General features: G+C 32.8%; 3 protein-coding genes and 2 long non-coding RNA genes across 9 annotated transcripts in view; 1 reads left to right on the top strand and 4 right to left on the bottom strand.

Moving 5' to 3' along the window:
• LOC111640729 (radical S-adenosyl methionine domain-containing protein 1, mitochondrial-like) overlaps window positions 1-7344 on the bottom strand; it is a 48137-nt gene extending 40793 nt beyond the window's left edge. For 2 of the 5 annotated variants that reach the window (XM_023386770.1, XM_023386771.1), the window contains exon 1: window positions 983-1168. In XM_023386770.1, coding sequence (XP_023242538.1) covers window positions 983-1129 — 147 coding nt within the window. In that variant the 5' untranslated portion in view covers window positions 1130-1168. Of the gene's footprint in view, window positions 1-982; window positions 1169-6685; window positions 7034-7111 lie in introns of those variants that run through there. The other 3 variants (XM_023386773.1, XM_023386772.1, XM_023386774.1) reach the window with 3 other exon arrangements.
• LOC111640728 (cilia- and flagella-associated protein 157-like) lies at window positions 3182-6114 on the bottom strand. Its single transcript, XM_023386769.1, has 2 exons — window positions 6093-6114; window positions 3182-5023 (listed from the first exon to the last, which is right to left on the bottom strand). The coding sequence occupies exon 2, from the start codon at window positions 5018-5020 to the stop codon at window positions 3695-3697; it is 1326 nt and encodes a 441-aa protein (XP_023242537.1). The 5' UTR covers window positions 5021-5023; window positions 6093-6114; the 3' UTR covers window positions 3182-3694.
• A 431-nt stretch (window positions 7345-7775) lies between the features above and the next one.
• Window positions 7776-8473, bottom strand: LOC111640735. The gene is made up of 3 exons (XR_002759311.1): window positions 8341-8473; window positions 8086-8271; window positions 7776-7973 (listed from the first exon to the last, which is right to left on the bottom strand). It is a non-coding gene; the product is annotated as an uncharacterized LOC111640735 (long non-coding RNA).
• A 2196-nt stretch (window positions 8474-10669) lies between these two features.
• LOC111640736 lies at window positions 10670-11367 on the bottom strand. Its single transcript, XR_002759312.1, has 3 exons — window positions 11235-11367; window positions 10980-11165; window positions 10670-10867 (listed from the first exon to the last, which is right to left on the bottom strand). It is a non-coding gene; the product is annotated as an uncharacterized LOC111640736 (long non-coding RNA).
• Window positions 11368-14384: 3017 nt separating this feature from the next.
• Window positions 14385-22280, top strand: part of LOC111640733 (WW domain-binding protein 11-like) — a 28510-nt gene continuing 20614 nt past the window's right edge. The window contains exon 1 of the mRNA XM_023386777.1: window positions 14385-14550. Within this exon, the coding sequence (XP_023242545.1) occupies window positions 14487-14550 (64 nt within the window). The 5' untranslated portion in view covers window positions 14385-14486. The remainder of the gene's footprint in view (window positions 14551-22280) is intronic.

The following is a 22280-nucleotide window of genomic DNA, read 5'->3' as shown; positions in this document are numbered from 1 at the left end:
CAATTATAGTAATACATTTCATTTGAATAATATGTCTAACTTTATAACATTCCAAGAAAAATAAAACTGAAATAATTGTTTGACTTAAACAATAATTATAACAATAAAGTGTTTAGCCAAACACTAATTTCAGTCTTTATGGGAAAATGAATCTCAACAGCAATAATTGGAAAATAAAAAATATATTAATATACAAGGACTTAAAAAAAAAGCTGGCAAGGGCTCTTGCATGACTTTCCTGGCACTCAAATAGAAAAATAAGAGAACCAGGAAAGACGACAATTTTCAATTATACAACACCACAGCACACTGGGAAATAGTTAACAAGGTATCCAGAACCAATAACCGGTGTGCAGATAAACCAAAAATTAACACAAACATTTTCAAACTCCTCCAGAGTTCTTCTTCAGGTAATTCCACATCTTGTTCAAATTTGTATATTCCAAAAAGTTTTTAAGACGTTCCGTTAAGTGACCATTATAACACTCGAAGGAGAACTCTGGCAGAGTTTGAAAATGTCTGCATTAATTTTTGGTTTCTGTGCACACTGGTTATCGGTTCTGGGTACGTTGTTTCAATTATAATTTCTAAAAGTTAAGAGAGGAAAAAAAAAAAGCAAAAACATTGTTTTGGTGTAGGGGTGCTATTTTTGAAAAAAAACTGTAAATGCCAATAAGTAAAATTTGCATTAAGTCTGACCCTTGATTTGTAATCTCCAAAATATGATAGTACCAGTGCCCCAAATGTATTTAGTCCATTGAGTCCTAAGACAAAGTAAAATACAGGCAAACACGTACAAAATTTGTTTTTGAAATCAGGGGACTTTAAAACGTCAAGAAATGCAAAAAAAAGGAGGTCTCAATTTGCGCAATACTTTCCTTCTTAAGCCGGGAAAGTATAATATAATAAAACAATAAAAGTTCTGATGAAACTTATCATTACATTCGTTTACTTTACGTAGATACGTAGCAATATTTCTTACATGAATATAAATTATTGCTTCTCCATTCTCATTTATACGAGATAAAGTGTTTTGAATAATGTGATTTCTTCGAATTCTGAATTGTAAACAACAAAATATTTGTCTATTGAATAATTTTTTAAGAACTGATTTTGTGGTAAAAGCCATGCTTCTGTAGTCACGTTGACCCAGAAAATTCAAATCAAAAGAAACAGCGCACTCTAGTGGATGACTTAGAAATTTAGTATTTATTTAAAAAATTAATCTATTTAATATATTTATTTTTAAATACTTTTAATGATCGTTTAATTACAATAAATGTATNAGAAACAGCGCACTCTAGTGGATGACTTAGAAATTTAGTATTTATTTAAAAAATTAATCTATTTAATATATTTATTTTTAAATACTTTTAATGATCGTTTAATTACAATAAATTTATTCAATACATTGTTATTCATTTTAAATAGTTTTACTCCTTCAATTAGGATCCGTTTCCCGAATATTATCCGAATCGGATCGACCGGGAGCGAGCGGTGATGAGAATTTAAAAAAGGAAATTTCTCAGTTGGCTGCAATGATGTCCATGTACAATCCGTCACTTATACAATAATAATATAAGAGTGCTTTTAAGCACACTTATGCTTTATTTTCACTCATCCCTATTATTAATACCCTCCTTAGATTGAACCATATCGGCGGTCTCTCTTTTCTGTCCTTCACCTTTCATCTGGCTTATCACACCAAAGCTGCCGATAAATATTTTAAACTGAATGAAGACAAAATAATATTCAAATATTATATAAAAATACAATAATTTTGAAACGAAAAACAAAAATTAATAATTCAAACAGTTGACTTGAAAATTTAATAATTGTTTCAATGCTAATAGAGGTTGCGGCCGACGTTTTCATCGCGAAAACGTGTACGTCGGACGTTCAGCGCCGCCTTCCTGTAAGCTTAGAAGTTTGACAATGCCGTTTGATACGTCGAGCATGATTCCACAGACGTTCCCCAAACGCCGTTGTCAAACTTCTAAGCTTACAGGAAGGCGGCGCTGAACGTCCGACGTACACGTTTTCGCGATGAAAACGTCGGCCGCAACCTCTCTATTGTTACAGAAACAATACGAATACGAGTCTTGTATTGTAAAGCCGTTTATTTCATATTGTTTAGAATGTCGTAGGACGGTTAGATTTCGAGTGCCCGGGAGCACGCTTTCGTCTGACGTGGAACCCGGGAGCTCGAATCTAACGATATTTATTATTAAAGGATTGCTAGATACTTAGCGCCAGGTATACCACAAATTACACGCTCCGTCTTACCCGGTTTGGAGTGCAATAAGCTGTCCTCGGCGCCAGGTAGGTATTAGTCCGTCAATCGGAACGAGTTTTAAATTCGGAAACAAATGGATGGACAAGACAGACGACGACGTATCGCTGGTGTTTGCAGAAGAGTGGCGAAAATATAGAAAGACATCGAGGTCTTTGACCGCGACCGTACTGTATTGAGGACGAAGAAGCAGGAATTTCGTTATTTGGACGATTTCGATGGTTTCATTACAACACATCCTTACAAACATCCCTCGCCGTAACATTCACAATTGAACCATTATCTAGTTTGTTCGTCGCATCCAATCATTTACATATCACGCTTCGTTACAGTAAACGACACCGTCACATAACACCAACACTGCTTCCCGAAATCCAACCCCTATGTCCTCGTCCTGGGAAGTGGAAACGTCACTCGTTTTCGAATGGCGGCTAAAGGGGCTCTGGTACACTAAATATACACACACTACAGTTGTCTTAATCTTCCTGTGTAACTTTGTCAACATAGATATTTGCAAAATGCTAAAACATTCTAAAGATATTTTCATTAAAGAGCACGGATGCTGTGTTTAAACTGTTTCATAAGTATAAAGGAATCATTTAATTTGTTTGTTTGTATCGCTATACACTCCTTGGCCGTTCGACCAATTGCTACGAAACTGGATAGTTCTAACTTAGATCATGTCGTATGTACATTCCATCCCAAAATATCTATTGAATTTCTGTGAATTAATTTCTATCTACATTCAATTTTCTGATTTACACGTAGCGCCATAAATCGGCAATAAATTTAGTTTGTCGTGAATTCGGGCATGGCCAACGAGACAGCCACAGTAGTTTTCCGATTTATCTTCACGTTAGTAACACCTATATAGGGTCCAGCTTCTAAACATACTAACGCAGTGTAGGCTACTAAATAACCAAATCCACATATTCAAAATCAGTTTATCTACATACTGAGTTCAGTACTTAAGAATATTGTTAAAAGATAAGCCAAGCACCATTTTTTTCTTCTATTATTCACGTGAATTCGATCAAGCTCACAATTTGGCGGCCGGATGGAACGAGGCCCGACATTCCAGGACAGACTACAAGTGAAAAATCCTTCAAAGAAGCTCGCTCAGATTCTGTTTCACGTTTCCCAGAGCCTGGCATCCTTATTTGTCAGGTTAAAAAAAAGAAAAGAAAGGAAACTCCATGCTGCCAGCTCGTTTATCGGGCACAAACTTGAGACTAAAACTACTTGGGGGACATTTTTAACCGATCGCCATACTTTCCCATAACAGAAGGAAAAGGAAAAGTCTTTTAAATATTAAATTTTTATTATTTAAATACATAATAATTATTAATCCACTACAAATATTAATATAAATGATCATAAATATAAGTTTACTTTTGATAATTACGGAACGAATCCCAAATCACCCAAGGATTGCATCAAAGGTGCTTTATCTACTTCGAACGATTTGGGATACGGCATATTAACTTGATGTTGCATCCATATCAGTTCATCAAAATCATTAATGTTCGTTAATTTTGTTGCTGTTTCCAGAATTTCTTTTTGTTGTTTCAACATAATCTGCCTTTTACCCAAATATTCAATAATATCTTCTTCGGTATCTTGAACATAATTCGTTCCCTGTTTACTACTTTCCACAACGTCTTTAATAACAGATACTAAACCGATTCTTTCGTTTTCTACTTTGTTTAGCTCCTCTCTAATTTTATCTTTACGTTGTATCAGATTTTCTTCTTCTTTAATCAAATACGATAGTTTTCTTTCTCCGTTTGCTGTATTTTCTTTCAACTTCTTAACCGTGTCGACCATATTCGAATGTTCCTTCTGGCATTCTGACATTTGTTTAAGTTTCTCATCTTGAATACGACACTTTTCTTTTAATCTTTTCCATGCTATCAATTGGAGACGATATCTAAAACCTTCTTTGTCAGCAGTTTCTGAATAAGTATTTAAGCTTTCACACAGTTGATTTTTCGTGTTTTTCAGTTCGGAAATTTCATTTTTCGTCTGCGTTAACTTTACCTCTAGTTCTTTTCTTTCCATATCCATTCGAAGATTCTCGCGAAGAGCCAAGAGAATATTTTCTGCAGTACGTTGGTTATAGATGCTTCGAAATTTTTCTCCGACCTCTTCTACTTTCTTAAAAACGTCACTTTTCAATTTGTCGTTCTCTAACATTGTTTGTCGTTCCAAATTTTCCTTTTCTTTTATGAATTTTGCACTGTCTTCATTAATGCTTTCTTTTAGAAATTTTATTTCTTCTTCTATTTTAAACCTGTTTTCTTCAAATTCTTGCAAAGTGCGAAGCTCTTCATTTAATGCATTGTTTTCTATTTTTAAGGCATCTAATTTTATTTGCAACTTTTCTTTTGCATCTATGCTACTATTTTTTAGCTCCTCTTTGTCCCACGCGTGTTGTTTTGTACGATTGAAAAGTTCTTCGCGTAGTTGTTTAATTCTCTCTTTCCCTTCTTCGACTGTAAGGTTTAAAAATGAAATTGTGTCATCTTTATCCTGTTTTTCTTTTTCGAATTCTTTCTGAAAATCTTTAGAAGATTCATCAATTTCTTTGATAAAGCTCTTCCTTCTATCAATCTGATGTTTGAGAGAACTTACAGATATTTCGAAACATTCTTTCTCTTCATAAGTCATTCCAAAAGGCTGAGCGATTATGGCAATTTTCTTCTTCTTTTCCTTTTTTGGAGGCATTTTCTATTTGTAAATGCAATAAATTTTATTTTTTATCGTCAAATTAACTTCGAAATTATTTCTCGTTCGATTCCAACCTACGTTAGATATTAAATTTTCGAACATTCGAATTTCTTATTTTACTTATTCTATTATAGTTAATTATTTTTAATTCATTTAATTAAATAAACCTGATTATTTAAACTAAATAATAATTAATATTTTATATTTAATTATTATTTTTTGGCTCAATCTTTATTACATTCTATTACATTCATTGCCGACCTAAATTTGTACGTATTTTAATTAAATTTAATTAAAATACATACAAATTTAGGTCGGCAATAAATTTCTTCCACGCCATTACGCATTTCCGTTTGGTAGAACCCCCTTTTTATTTTATGACTACGCACTGTGGACAATAAGAAGGCCTATATAATCATACTAATCACGGATTTCGAGTGTGAAGGAAGGGGTTCGGAATATGTCCAGACCATTCCCAAAATATTCCTTGAATTGCTCACCAGGATTCTATCCCGGCTCCCCATATATCCTGTGAAACCCCTTACATTTCTTCACCAAACCTCAAGGTTCCGCAAACCTCAAGGTCCTCTTAAGGAATATCTAAGGTAATTCATGTCATGTCTTAAGATCTCAACTCGTCTTGTAAGTGTCACTAATCTGGATTTAATGTCCACGTCTATTCTTTCTTCTACATAACATGGATGCTGTATAATATCGATGTGTATAAAATCACTTTAATCCGTAATAGTTGATTTTCCCACAGCAACTCCAGTTGGATGACTCAAGACTTTATAATAACAATTTTAACACGGATTGTACTGTACAGTACATATGCATTTCGGGCTGTTGTGACTTCACAGCCCCTCTTTAGTGCTATTAAAGGACAATGGCATGATTAAAAACCCGACATTGTTATTTTTACAATATTACTTACATGTTTTAGAGAGAAAATAATTTAAAACTCCATTATACATTTGAGCTTACCCATGAATACACACAAAAAGATTTTTTAAATGACATAAAATACAATTTACTACAGAAAATTATTACATAAAAACTCAAATCTTACTTTATAATTACATCCAATTTTATGTATCTACTGTTTTTTAACTTGTTGTAAAAATGATGACTACAAGTCGGTTTTTTCTTACGGTTGAAGTACTGTATAAGTGTAACATGTTACAATACAATTTTTAAAAAAATATATCATCATCTTAGATATTGTAATAGTTGAATATTGTGAAACAAGCAAAAGATTATGGCAGATTTTAATGTAAAGGGAATTACTCCATTTATTGTGAGATTAGTTGTATGTGTCGATTGGTTAAAAGACCTAGTAATGCAGGTTAAATTCCAGATACGTATACCGTCATGGCGGTTCACTTCTGATTCCAGCAAAAGGAAACAGTGGGGACGCACGTTCTAATCTAACCTAACCTATTCTAATAATTTGGTTGGTAATAATTATGGTAATTTATTAGAATAGGTTAGGTTAGAACGTGCATCCCCACCCTTTCCTTTCTTTTGTTTGCTGGAATCAGAGATGAGCCGCCATGACGGTATACGTATCTGGAATTTAACCCTCAATTTTGAGTTCGAAGTCCAACAATTTTATCAAACACGGTTTCGAAGACAACATAAAAAAGGTACAATTGTACTTACATTTATATTCTGCCATCTATTTATATAAATTCAAACATAACACTCACTAATGTTCACATCAGTATAACAACCACATGAGATATTACAGTATAGTTCAACACAGACTGAACTTCTAATTATATTGTATGTGGTGGAATGTCCTCTATTAATTGAAACCATTGAGGATCGATCTGAGACGTTAAATTTTCTTTTATAAGTAAATGTCTTTTCCATTATGTAGTCCTTTTGAGTTAATGTTACCCTAGGTATCGAAGATGGCGGCGATCTCCAATTCGGTCGGTGCTTCCGGTCGCCATCTTGTTTGCTCATGCACGCGTGCAAACAAGATAGCGACCGTCGACAATAACCAAAACGCGCTTATATTTATTTATTTATTCTTTTTTTTTTTAAACTAAAACATTTTTAAAACGTAAATTTTCTACTTACTTTTTCCCGTACTTTTTGGTTTCATTTCCTACTTTTGGACCGGAGACGAAAAATAATAAAGTCACCATACTACCTGAAAACCATCGATAACTTTACGAACAGTAAAGGATGAATCATTAACCTCCGGGTGGTCCGTCGGGAGCACGAACAGTCGAACGTCACTTAGTGGAAAACTAAAACGGCGTAGAATGCATTGTAAAAGGCAAGTTTTAACCGACAGATAAACAGTAAAAACAATTNCCATTGTCTGACTGCAAAATACACGGGACACCTATTGTCAAAAATATATCATTCAAATGGTAGGCTACTTCTTCAGCTCGTTTAGATTCCAAAGCACGAAGCAAAATAAACTTGGTCAAGTGGTCTTGGTAGACCATGATAAATTTAAACTTTCCATCAGGTTGAGTCTGAAAATCAATGAGATCCACTTGGCACCTACTGTTCATTTCAGAATGTAAAATTGGCTTAGAAACTAAACCTCTTTTTTTTTTTTTTTTTTTTTTTTGAGTTTCGAAATAACGAAGTTTTACTGTATCGAGGGGGGTCGGACTTAATGAAGATTTTCTTCGTTATTAGCATTTACAAACTCATCCCTACCCTATAAATTAGAGTTTTTACCATTGTATAATAATTTTAAAAAAAAGTTTGTAATAAAATCCCATTACACAATTTTATTTATTTATTATGATTAATGATATAAAGTTATTTTTTAAATAAAAAATCTTCTAACGGCTGAGAATGATACGCAACGAGTTGCTGGATGAAAATTGTAATTCTATTGTTAAGAGAAAAATTACGATGCACAAGGACAAGACGTTGTGACGTTGTCACAATAAATAACTGCTTCTTACTTCTGTTTTTCCTACGTGTATTGGCTTATTTTTACTCCTTCTTATAATAATAAAATAAACAAAAACACGCAACTCTTCGCTTGCCCTTCGTTATTTCCAAACGAATGGCAACCTAGAACTCACCACGGGGAGGTGGCTGCGTCAGAGTTCCACCGAGAGTTGGAAAGAATGCAACTCCACAAGTGATGTTAATCACCAGTTTCATTTGTCCTAACTCACACTTGAATAACATGTGTTTAACGTTAACGATTGAAGAATCGTTAACGCTAAGTCTTATCTTCGCGGTTCCATCCGGAGTCCAACGTTTGCCTGAAAAAATTTCACAATTTTAACGAAAATTGTCCCAGAAATGTTCCAAGTTCAAAAGGAGACACTTACCTCCGAGCGGGCCGACTTCAGCTTAACGATTCTTCTTCTTCTTCTTCTTCTCGGTTCCGTGTTTTCTTTTCCAACGAAACGGCGCAAACAATGGAATCCTTCAACAATTCATTCTAACAATTGGTTACTTTCGACAAATACCCAGCGTTTCTTTATGCAGAGCTCGAGAAGCGCTTTACAGCGAACACACTGAAACTGGTTTCTAATTGGCCAACACTGCTCGTGACGTCATTTCGCTACACTCTTGCTGCATAAAGAAACGCGGGGATATGTCATAACATTAATCGAGTTGAATTGTTTCGCTTTAAAAATTAAAATGTTTTTATTTTCTAATAAATAAAATTATTAAAATGAAGTTTACAGATGTGGAGTGAATTCATTTATTCTAATGTTATCATGTGTTTTAGAAAGTTCAAACAGGAATTCGTATTACACGACCATACATGGATTTTTTTTGGACATGATTCCAATACTTTGCCTTGTTATGCACACATGAAACATCAGTGAAAATAAAACGCATTTTCAATCCACGAGTATTTTCACCATTAAAAAGAAAACAAAATGCAAAAATTAAAAATATAATCATAGATTTTAATGCCATGCCGATAGTTTCACTATTTTAAAATAAAAATTGGCCTCAGTAAGATACCGCGCGACCCAACTGGTACGTTTTAGACGCCATCTGGACGGTCAATATAGACATTGGTGCATCAAAACTATGGTTTTCAAGTGAAATTTTGTTTTTCTTATATTTTTCGGTTAATTTCTCTACATTCCCCTACTGATTGAATAATGGTAGAGGTTCATACAAATTGCATTAGAACAGACCATTTGTATAAATGTAGCACAGTCGACCCCCCTATAACGTGGTAGATACGTTCCACTTTATAAGAATTTCATGTTGTAGGAATCCTTAAACACATGAGCCAATCACAGCCCGACACGTTTGCAGTTTACGAACTACGGCTGTTTGAAAGGTTTTCTTCCATAAAATTAATCGATTCTAGACTAATTCGGCTCAACATTTCCAAAACAAGTATAATTTTTTGGGAATAATCCTTATAAACTATGCTATAAACAAAAAATTGTAGGATTACTTACTGAGTATGGTTCACACTCAATAAGTAATCCTACAATTTTTTGTTGTTAAGTAACGGCATCGTCAAACGAACCGTTCGTCGATGCCGTTACTTAAGCTTGTTTTCGTCGCGGAGCAGCGCACCAAATGGTGGCCGCGTTTTCTAATAAGTTATTTTTCTGCAAAAAGTTCGCTGAACTTTGGAAACATCATTAATAAAAATAATTTTTATGGCCGTTGAATAAGAAATGTTTTTTTCACAAGAAATGTATAAAATTACAGTACTGTTTTAGACTTACAGTACCTGATTTATATACTGTACAGACGATAGTAAACTCAACTTACCTGCCTAAACTCTCCATAGCGTGCAAGTAGTTCGGCTGCTCGTCCACTATTGGTCCAGATTCGACCAATCCTGTCGCGACACGAGTCGGCGATGACGTTTTACCGCATTTTACGAGTCTCTTTTAGCGTCTTTATACGAATACGGTCGCAATTTTTTCGCCGCAATATACGAATCCGCATTATATAAACTCGCGTTATAGGGGGTCTACTGTACTTATGACACCTACCACTGCAGTAGACTTGAGCCCAGATGGGTGGTAAACCCTAAGAATTTTTTCGATGGTTGTCTGTTTGAATTCGTTGGATTCACAACAAGCTTGGCTAAAAAATTCTATCTTACTTGTTAGTCCCCACAGGGCTGAAAGAGTTTTAAAAAAATTACCTGTAGCTTTAATCATTATTTATAAGGAAAAAAATGATTAATATTAGTTAAATATAACAGTAACTTATAGAATACAANAAAAAAAAAAAAAAAAAAAAAACACGAACGCCATTCGAAAATATAACAACATGCATCGTCCGTCTACACCGTAACCGAACTCAAAGTTTGCATAATTCTTCCGAGCGGAAATTTTTGAAGAAAATTTGCATACGAAACCGTCAGTATGATAAGCGCCTTCTATATTTCATTTCTAAACGCGCATGCCGTCGAGGTTACCGGAAGCGCCGCCATCTTCGATACCTAGGGTAACATTAACCATTGCGCCAAATAGATTTTGTATAGATTTTTTTTTTTTTTTTTTTTTTGAGTTTCGAAATAACGAAGTTTTACTGTATCGAGGGGGGTCGGACTTAATGAAGATTTTCTTCGTTATTAGCATTTACAAACTCATCCCTACCCTATAAATTAGAGTTTTTACCATTGTATAATAATTTTAAAAAAAAGTTTGTAATAAAATCCCATTACACAATTTTATTTATTTATTATGATTAATGATATAAAGTTATTTTTTAAATAAAAAATCTTCTAACGGCTGAGAATGATACGCAACGAGTTGCTGGATGAAAATTGTAATTCTATTGTTAAGAGAAAAATTACGATGCACAAGGACAAGACGTTGTGACGTTGTCACAATAAATAACTGCTTCTTACTTCTGTTTTTCCTACGTGTATTGGCTTATTTTTACTCCTTCTTATAATAATAAAATAAACAAAAACACGCAACTCTTCGCTTGCCCTTCGTTATTTCCAAACGAATGGCAACCTAGAACTCACCACGGGGAGGTGGCTGCGTCAGAGTTCCACCGAGAGTTGGAAAGAATGCAACTCCACAAGTGATGTTAATCACCAGTTTCATTTGTCCTAACTCACACTTGAATAACATGTGTTTAACGTTAACGATTGAAGAATCGTTAACGCTAAGTCTTATCTTCGCGGTTCCATCCGGAGTCCAACGTTTGCCTGAAAAAATTTCACAATTTTAACGAAAATTGTCCCAGAAATGTTCCAAGTTCAAAAGGAGACACTTACCTCCGAGCGGGCCGACTTCAGCTTAACGATTCTTCTTCTTCTTCTTCTTCTCGGTTCCGTGTTTTCTTTTCCAACGAAACGGCGCAAACAATGGAATCCTTCAACAATTCATTCTAACAATTGGTTACTTTCGACAAATACCCAGCGTTTCTTTATGCAGAGCTCGAGAAGCGCTTTACAGCGAACACACTGAAACTGGTTTCTAATTGGCCAACACTGCTCGTGACGTCATTTCGCTACACTCTCGCTGCATAAAGAAACGCGGGGATATGTCATAACATTAATCGAGTTGAATTGTTTCGCTTTAAAAATTAAAATGTTTTTATTTTCTAATAAATAAAATTATTAAAATGAAGTTTACAGATGTGGAGTGAATTCATTTATTCTAATGTTATCATGTGTTTTAGAAAGTTCAAACAGGAATTCGTATTACACGACCATACATGGATTTTTTTTGGACATGATTCCAATACTTTGCCTTGTTATGCACACATGAAACATCAGTGAAAATAAAACGCATTTTCAATCCACGAGTATTTTCACCATTAAAAAGAAAACAAAATGCAAAAATTAAAAATATAATCATAGATTTTAATGCCATGCCGATAGTTTCACTATTTTAAAATAAAAATTGGCCTCAGTAAGATACCGCGCGACCCAACTGGTACGTTTTAGACGCCATCTGAACGGTCAATATAGACATTGGTGCATCAAAACTATGGTTATCAAGTGAAATTTTGTTTTTCTTATATTTTTCGGTTAATTTCCCTACGTTCCCCTGCTGATTGAATAATGGTAGAGGCTCATACAAATTGCATTAGAACAGACCATTTGTATAAATGTAGCACAGTCGACTCCCCTATAACGTGGTAGATACGTTCCACTTTATAAGAATTTCGCATTGTAGGAATCCTTAAATACATAAGCCAATCACAGCCCGGCACGTGTGCAGTTTACGAACTACGGCTGTTTGAAAGGTTTTCTTCCATAAAATTAATCGATTCTAGACTAATTCGACTCAACATTTCCAAAACACGTATAATTTTTTTGGGACTAATCCGTATAAACTATGCTATAAACAAAAAATTGTAGGATTACTTACCGAGTGTGCACCGTTCGACGACCCCATTGCTTAAGCTTGTTTTCGTCGCGGAGCAGCGCACCAAACGCCGGGCGCGTTTTTTAATAAGTTATTTTTCTGCAAAAAATTCGATGAACTTTGGAGACATCATTAATAGAAATAATTTTTATGGCCATTGAATAAGAAATGTTTTTTCACAAGAAATGTATAAAATTACAGTACTGTATTAAACTTACAGTACCTAATTTATATACTGTACAGACGATAGTAAACTCAACTTACGAGCCTAAACTCTCCATAGCGTGTAAGTAGTTCGGTTGCTCGTCCACTATTGGTCCAGACTCGACCAATCCTGTCGCGACACGAGTTGACGATGACGTTTTACTGCATTTTACGAGTCTCTTTTAGTCTCTTTATACAATTACGGTCGCAATTTTTTCGCCGCGACATACAAATCCGCATTATACGAACCCGTTTTATAGGGGTCTACTGAAGTTAAGACACTTACCGCTGCAGTAGACCTGAGTCCAGATGGGTGGTAAACCCTAAGAATTTTTCCGGTGGTTGTCTGTTTGAATTCGTTGGATTCACAACAAGCTTGGCTAAAAAATTCCCTCTTAGTTCCCACAAAGCTGAAAGAGTTTTCAAAAATTACCTGTAGCTTTAATCATTATTTATAAGGAAAAAAATAATTAATAGACTATTAGTTAAATATAACAGTAACTTATAGAATNCTGAAAGAGTTTTAAAAAAATTACCTGTAGCTTTAATCATTATTTATAAGGAAAAAAATGATTAATATTAGTTAAATATAACAGTAACTTATAGAATACAATAATCTGTATGTGATGCAATAGTTAACGGAGGTTTAATGTTATCAATATTAATGGCTATCAAAGAGAGCACACATATAAAATATTTTATTGATCATGAATGAATTTTAATTAATAAAAGTGGCAAAAGATTGTATGAGATACAAGATACTTTACATTTAAAATTTACCTAAATTTCCCAAAATCTACGCAACTAAAATTCCCTAAATCTGGGACAAATCTGTAGATTTTCGTGTCTGGTGTCCACTCCAGACATTAAAATCGTGAGAGAAAGAGAACCAGATTAACTATAATGAACTTCCGATTTGTACCGCAAGTCACGTTATTTCGATTCAAAAATTTTGCCCCGAACGGAATTAGATATATAACCGGCACGACTCTATTTCTAACAGGAAAAGTATGATTTACAGGGGCAAAACACTACTATATTCCAGGCAGGCAAGTATTGTACTACCTCTCGCAGTAATGGCATAATGGCGTGCCTATTACACGTTATATCATTGTCGTAATAATTTAGTGAATATAATATACATTTTCAAAAATTATATCCTTTTTTGTAAAAGTTATATTTAGTTAATTACTTTGTTAATTTTTTCCAATAGATGGCGCTACACGTAAAGACAGCAATCAAATGTATACAGAAATTAATTAATCGATACATACAAATTCAATCAATAATTTGGGATGGGATTATGACATTATCTAAGTTGGAAGTATTTGAACGTAACTGCCGAGTTTCATAGCGATTGGTCGTACGGTATAGGCATGCATACCGAACAAAACAAACAAACAAGGGTCCTCGTGTATATAGATTAAATTTGAACGGAAGACAAGTGATAATTAAAAGCAAAAAAACATTTGAAAATTATTTCCACCCTGTGGGCACTAAGAGAGACTTTTTAATAAGCACATTATGGGTTCGGCCAGGCCCACAATGGGGCGACCGCATTGTGAGGGATGAAAAATCCTTGGGGTTTTGACCCGTACGGGTTTATTTCCGAGTCCTCCAGAGCGGTAAGCTGACATCTCAACCGCTCGGCCATCCGGCCGTGTATATACTGTATCTACAGTATTACTATCGCGCATGTTTATAACTTTAGAAAATTTTCAGAGTGACATTTTCAAATGTAATTACTTCATCAAAAGTTACTTACTTAATTAAAAATTATTATTATTAATTTACAAATACAAAATAAATTAAAAAAAAAAAAATCTTTTTTGTAGCCAGATGGCTCTGTCGTCGTCGAGAATAGTTGGTGTGTTAATGTTGTTAGATTCCGTGTTTCGAAGTCTCTATTTTATGATTTAAATTTATTGTTAAATATCAAAAGCACAATCATGGGTCGAAGATCCATTAATACCACTAAAAGTGGTAAATATATGAATCCAACCGATCAAGCAAGTAAGTGATATTATTTTTATTGTTTTATTTACAGAATGACAAATATACCAGTTCGATTTCTTTAAGAACGACACGAAATTTCAATCTTTAATTGCTATATGTGCGTATATAATAATTATATACGTGTATGTGTATAAAGAGAAATTATATTTTATCCATAATATAACTTCGTTGTACGAATGAGAGATCGAACGTTTTGATTTCAATATAATTTGGCACAAATTCAGCTTGAATGTGGTCCTACCACCTCATTCAAACTGAAGGCCCAAGGGGGTTTGTCAGGCTCAAACATTTCGTTCAAAACTGCAATTTTATCTAAGTTTTAGGGGCTCACCTATGGCCGAGCAGTTCCCCGAACACTGGGAGTGTTCGGGGAATTTCTCGTGGGAGTTTGGTGCCTGTCCGGGACAGGCTGGCAACGTGGAGTTTTCTGGATTTTCTCCACGTCTGTAATGCCCGAATAGGAGCCAATTACCCTTAGAAAGACTTCCCGGAAGGCATTCCCTCTAGGCAGATTGCCCAATTGTTGCATCGCCATAACTTAACTAAACTAAACAAACAAAGAAACCAAACTTTCAGGTAGAAGTTATTTGGTTTATAGAGTAGTGGCATAGGTAGTCAACTGTTTAAAGCTGTTTTGGACTTTGATATTTTTATTATGATGTGTAGTAACATGGAAAGCAAAATTTATATATGAAAATGATGTTTTGTTCTGTACTTGCTGGAAAAAAATTTTTATTATTAGGCCCTTGTTTACATTATAAAAAATAATTCGATCCTGGGCTGTTCATCTAGTAGTCGACATGTTGTGTGATTGTTTTTTTTTTTTTGTGGTTTTAGGCCCCTTACCGCTCAGAGAGCACAAAGAGGCCAATGTGTGATTGTTTGTGACGGTAGACGACTGAGTTTTCCTTTGTCGATAGTCTGACAAATGTGGCGACTGCAAAAGGATGAGTGAGCTCTATAATGGACATTATCTTCTAAATATCCGACGATGCCTTGCTAGGTGGTTGACTACCAGAAGGAGTGTCATGCAATAATTTTCCAATAACTGTGAGTGAGGCATACTGTTATTTTTGTGTCATTGAGAATGGGGTTGTGTCTGCCTTCAAAGATGGCTTGCCTAAACTGCTCCGCTGGACTAATAATGTATGAATTTTGGTTTGTGTTCGAGTAATGGAAGAGGTTGACAATAGGAGCTCCAACTCTATATACATCTATAAATGAATGATCTAAAAGTAACTTCTACTCAAATTATTATAATTGTCATTATTTAATGAAAGTTAACATTTTTTTTCCTCCTGTTTAAAATGTTTTCAGAATTTTATTATTAAAGCTTCAGAAAGAAAAAAAAAAGTAATATGAAAATCACATGTTGTATGAAATACAGCATGTGTATCTGCTTATTGTAATTGTGGACATTACAAAATTAATGCATCTCAAACATAATTTAAAATGTGTGTACTTCAAGAGTTATGACAGTGACTCCATGCCAAGTAAAAAGTCACTGACTGACTATATGTACAGGAATGAAAGTTGCCAATTTTTGGGGGTTGATTTCTCTGCTCCCAAATGCTAAAAGTAATTCTGAATATCTTGTTTGAAAGATAATTGTTTCCTTAGGAAGTGTGCAAAATTTCACGTTTCTCCATAAGGAGATTTCTGAAATATAAGCAATTGAAAAGTGTAAACATTGCCAAAAAAAGCTGTATTTTCTTCTTTTTCCTTCATACAGAACTGCAGATACTTTTAGAGAAAAATTACTGGGTCTAGAAAGCTCAAATTTTAAGCCTTTATCGTTATCAGTGAAATGCTCACAACACTTTCAAGTTGATATGTGAAAGTTTACAGGGTTCCTTTAGAGCTAATATACTTTTATTGCTTAATTTCTTGCTTACAAGGATAAAATTGCATTGAAAGAAATGATTTTCATTCAAAATGTTATCCAGAATAATAAAAGCTCAAATTTATGTGAATTAAATCTTTTTATAACAAGTTTAATAATGGTGTATTGAAAGCATTTGGTTGCCATACACTTATCGAACTATACAGTATGTCATTTTAAGTCTTGATGTAATAACACAATCATTAACCAAAAAGTGCAAAGATATGCTTGGCACTTCAAAGCAAAATGTAGAAAACAACAATAAAAATCTTGTACATATTGCTTTCAAGCACCAAGCTTATGTTTACCAAAGAAAAACTCCTAAGAAAAAAATTTGACTGTCATCTAAATTGTCATAATTTTTTACTTGACACAATTTGTTTACATCTCAGATGTTTTTGTTTGGATTATAGTCATATTTTATTGTTATAATTATTGTTATTTTTGGGTAAATAGCATGAAATGATAGCTTAAAAATGTCCAAACCAATGCTTTAAATGTTAAATATTAATCATTTCAATCATTATACCTCTGTATTGAGAGCAAATAAATTTTTGGCATTATATTACTAAGACATACTGCATATATTACAAGACAGTATTGCAAAAACAGGCAAACAACGCTGGATAAATTACTATTAATTAATAATAATAATAATAATAATTTAAAAATATACATATATAACATGAAGATTTTTATTAATTGTTTTAACCTGCCTTTTAATGTTAGTCAATAAAACTAGGATTTCTACTAATTGTGATAGTATTTACTTACTTTGCTTAATGTTGTTGGCAGTGCAAAGCCAATTGTTATGAAATGGTAGGCTAAATTTTAAACAAATGGGTCATTGTTAAAAAAAAATTCTTGTAAGATTATAACTTATAAAGTGTACAAACTCAACAGTCAAATGGTGTACATAACAATAAGTTTTAAATTGTTTTATTGAAAATATTTCTACACATTTTATAGTGTTATAGTGTTGTATACATTACTTTTTTAGCCACATCTAATAATGTGCCAGGTTTATTTTATCAAGAGCAAAAAATTTAGTCAGTTTAATGTAAGATTCCTCCCATGAATGGGAATGGAAATGAAATTTGTATAGTTTGTGATCATTCAATTCTCAACTTCAGGCCATAAATGCATTGTAGGCACATTTCCTATTTTTACTGCTATTTCTGCAAGAGAAAACTGAGGATTCAACTCTAAAATATATGATTAATTAAGAGACATGATTAAAATTCATAAACATTTATTCAAAAGGATTTTGAAAATGTCTATGAATAAAATTTGAAAGTAGATAATAACAAGAAGGAATTAGATAATATATGGTAATTGAAAAGAAAAATTAGACTTACATAATATCTTATAAAAAGACCAAAAACCATCACTAACTATATTATTAATCATAAATTTCGAGATCAATATTTATATTTAAACTAATAAAATTTGTTATAAGCAGATAACCTATATTCTTAAATAAGTAATTGGTGTTTATTTTAATACAATATATCAAATAATTATTTTATATGCTTGAATTTTGTGAAAATTATATGAGATCTTGAAAATTGACATCATCCTGAAAGCATTTAATTATTAAAATAAACATTTAAGGATGAAATTAATTTTATTTGGCTTTAACTTATTTTTCACTTCTTTTTATAATGTAAAAAATTCTTCATTTTAACATATATACAGTGGGTGATCGATTAACAAACATAATTCGTTCCAAGACTTTGTTCACTATCTGAATTGTTTGTTAATTGATTATTGATTTACCATAAGTTTTTATGGGAATTTGATTAATTTGTTCTGGAAACTCCAAAAAATAAAAAAATATATACTTTCTTACTATGTTTATTTATGTGTAACTAGCAGATAAACCTGGCATTGCTTGGACAAAAAGTAACGATAGCAAAGATTAAGATTATTACATTACAGCCAATCTTACTTATGTAAGAATTAGGTTCCCCTGTTTCCAGACTAATTAGAAAATTTTTAGATGGGTCTAAAATTATGTTTGATTTCCCGCAAAAACACAAAAAACCACATCTTCGCCTGTAAATCTTGCATGTTGCTTTCTCTTAACACTTCCATTGTTAACACTTCTATTGTTACTTAACACGTTCATTGTTGAAGCCTTAATCCTGTCCCTTTCCCCGCGGAGGGGAATTTTGAAAAATTCCTTCTTAGTGTGCGTTTTTGTGATGTACCCTAAACGTGTACCAAATTTTAAGTTTCAACTCCTAACTGCACTGAAATGCTAAATACACGCGTGCCACTTATCGTAGGAAAAATGTACTATGCCAGAAACTTTCGCGGGAGTGTATTAAACAACTTCCCAAAGTTTCATAATGGTGTAGTAATGCATGGAGGACACACAGACATACATTCGTTTTTATATATATAGATAATAAAAATACATATATACAGTCTTGCATTTTTATTAGTCATGTTTTTTCTGTTTGTGGGGGTTAAAGAATCTGTCTAATGTCAATTGCTTTTCTCTCATCTTCAGGATTTTTCAGAAGTAATTAATAGCATTATAATTGTGGAGATCCCTAAGCCTATTAACCTCAATCTGATTGGATGTCATTCTAAGACCATTGTTCTGATATCCTTCCTCTTCTTCAAAAGATGTTTAATAGCAGATATTGGCATTAATCCTCTTTTTCAGAAGAAAACATATCTCGCTGAGTTTCTTGGTGTTCTTCATTCAAAAGTTCTTGGCATTCTTCTGTTGTCAGGTTCCATTTTGAGCTCTTCAATATACTTTATTTCTTAGATGTGATTTTTGTTACTCTGTTAGCTGCTAGTCTTTTTGATTATACTGTATCTTTCTTAGATAAGATTGAACTGCGGCCTACTGTAGGACTACTGTTCAAGCCATACTGCCCAGCAACATCAGACATCTGCCCACTCTCTATCTTTGCTATTATACTTTGAAAATAAAAACTGATGCAAAACTTAATGAGTGCCCGCTTGACAGTCTTGTGAATACTATAAAAAAATTCTTTCTGTCAGAAAAATAAAAGGCTGGAATTACAAGGGAGAGTTTCAAAGTTTGGATGAATACTATCTGATCAGTATATACCGGGTTGAGTGTCGATGTCTCCCTCACTCCAAAAAGTTTTGAATTGTTGCATGAAGACAAGAGAAGACCAATCGGTATTCATTATTTTACGTCACTTTTTGTATTTGTTCTGTGAAGTGTTTGTTATCTCAACATGTGTTTGTTGTTTGAACATAAAAATCTTTTGCAAAAGTGTTGATAATCTGAACTGTTTATTAACCAATCACCCACTGTATTAATGTAAGTGGAGAATTTTCAGATTTATTTTAGATTTTTCAATCATTTTCCACTCTTAAGGTTGATGTCTATTAATTAATGAATGTACTATGCAGATAATGTAAATCATTAATTTTTTAAAACTAAACTTTAGAAAATATTCAATAAAATCAGAATTGGAAATTGTATTGGAATCAGGAGAATTTTGGTATTGTCTCATCACTAGTCTGTACATACCTAGCTCTAAGCAAACTGTTTATTTGTTAAATGTACTGATACATTTATGTGACAAACATGTTGAAATTCAAATTTTTCTTATAACAATTCGTTAAAATTTTAATGGTTAAGTGAGTAACTGTTAAATTTATAATAATTTTTTTCAATTCATTTAACATTTAAGAAAATAAATTACTTTCAATGCTGTGGCTCAGTTTAAAATTGCCAGGTTTCATTCCTTCTCCCGTCTCATTGATCAACATGTACTATTCATTTATTAAGATATTTTTATTTTACTTTTCTGCTGAATTGATATTTCAAATTAATTCGGTTGTCTGTCAAAATTATTCTATATAATATAACTTTTGGAAGAAGTCTATAAATAACTTTTTATTCTCACTTATAATAACTTCTTATGAAACTTATATAATAATATCTTTTCTTAAAGATTTACAACTGTAAGCTTACAGTTTACACATTAAATAAACCTCATAAGAAATTATTACAAGTGAAAATAAAAAGTTATTATCTTATGCAAACTGTTAAAATTTACCAGAATATTTTAAGAAAAATAATGAAGTTGCAGTAGAAATGCATGCTCTATTAATGGAAATTGTGTTGGTTTAGTTATCATTGTCATTCAGCAATAGCAGATCCAGAAACCTTTAGAGGGGATGCAAAAAGGAAACGGTATGATTTACAAAATTTTTTACTATCGTGGATATCCCTGGCTTTACCTGGAAAAATCTTCTGAAGGTGGTGCAGCTGCATCCTTCACAGTACACTCCTAACATCTATCCCTGTTGTTCAGTAAAATCTATAATTATTTTCCTGGCTGTTGTATATAGCAGAGGGAAAGTATGGCAGTCGGTCAAAAAATAATCTCTCAAGATTTTTGCATTTTTGGAGTTGGGATTTTGAAAAATTGAGAAATGCAAAAAAAAATTAGGTGTAATTTCTGTGTGTATGTGTGGGACATGATTTTGTTCATCCTATTTAATGCTTAATAACTCCTGTGCTTTTAGTCAAAAATTTCTGAAATTTTTCAGGGAAGTTTGTGTATTAGGGGATTGATGCTATTAAATTTTGGTGATTAGAGGTCGGGGGACGGGGAAATAGAGGAGGTCGTGTGTCATATCTCGAGTAGGATCGAACTTAATGACAATTTTACTGATTATTAGCATTTACAAGTTTTTATAAAATTCATTCCTACTCTCAAAATTAAGCTTTTTATCATTTTATAATAGTTAAAAATATGAAAAGTTTTTTAAAAATAAAATATGATAACAGATGGTGCCACCAAATGTTGCGGGAAAGTTAAGCAATTTGTAGCTAGATTATATTGCAAAACTTAATGGTGAGCAAATTGGTTATTTTTCTTCTACTGAGTTAAGATTTATCAAATGGTATTATTTTTTATATGGCATTCTAAAAATTCACTTGATAATCTTATAAATGGTAGATAATATTTTCCACTACAACTTAAATGTACCAATTTAGCTGAATGGTGCACACCCAAATTCAAAAGTTGACAGAATTGGATAAGTTAGCTGCAATAGCCTAGGACTTAAAACTTTATATTTTAGATTTGGGGCAATGGGAAAATTATTAGGAGATAATACATATTAAAAGTTGTGATAAAATACTCTTATTACAACTTTTAATCTATTAAAAGACATTTATAGTTTACTGGAGCTTGCATAGTTTTAAATAAAAATCATCTTTTTTATTTCTTCTCACAGTTCTTCTCTTTTAATTTTTGCTCATCATTAACTTTTTATAAAATAATTACTGATTTTTACCAAATAACCAATGTTCCCTCTAAGCTGTGTGGCTGCGCACTGCTCAAATTGTTGCTGCGCACAAGAATTTGTGTGTCGCGCAGGCAAGCATGCACACACTGATTTGAATTGTTGTTTACTTATTTCTCATTCTGTCTGCAACATGATTATTTCTGCGTATATTTTGATTAAATACATTAAATCATTGACAAAAGATAATATTTTGTATAAAAGTATGTTTTAAAATGAATTTTAATCTACTTTATAATTAATTATTTTAATTTTTATAGGAAAAAATAAGATTTTATATATATGCTCAGAAAATTTTTTTGCTTAGAGAAGTATATGTTCTGCTCATCTACAAAAAAATATTAGAGGGAACTTTGCAAATAACTCATGGGTTTTATTTCTTTGTCATTTTTGATACGTTATAGCTTGTACAGTACAGTACATATAAGGTGATCATAATTAAAATAAAACTATTAAGTATTCTGTAGAACTGGTTGTGCTGCATAGTGCAAAAATCGCCACTTGGTGATATTTTTATTAAAGTGGCAAT

This window comes from Centruroides sculpturatus, unplaced genomic scaffold, assembly GCF_000671375.1.
Source record: "Centruroides sculpturatus isolate CEXI.00-Female unplaced genomic scaffold, Cexi_2.0 scaffold1465, whole genome shotgun sequence".
NCBI classification, from domain to species: domain Eukaryota; kingdom Metazoa; phylum Arthropoda; class Arachnida; order Scorpiones; family Buthidae; genus Centruroides; species Centruroides sculpturatus.
Note: the sequence above shows the minus strand (reverse complement) of the source record. Positions and strands in the feature narration are given on the sequence as shown.

Excerpts from the sequence above, each read along its gene's own strand:
- LOC111640728 (XM_023386769.1), bottom strand. The coding sequence starts at position 5,020 with ATGCCTCCAAAAAAGGAAAAGAAGAAGAAAATTGCCATAATCGCTCAG.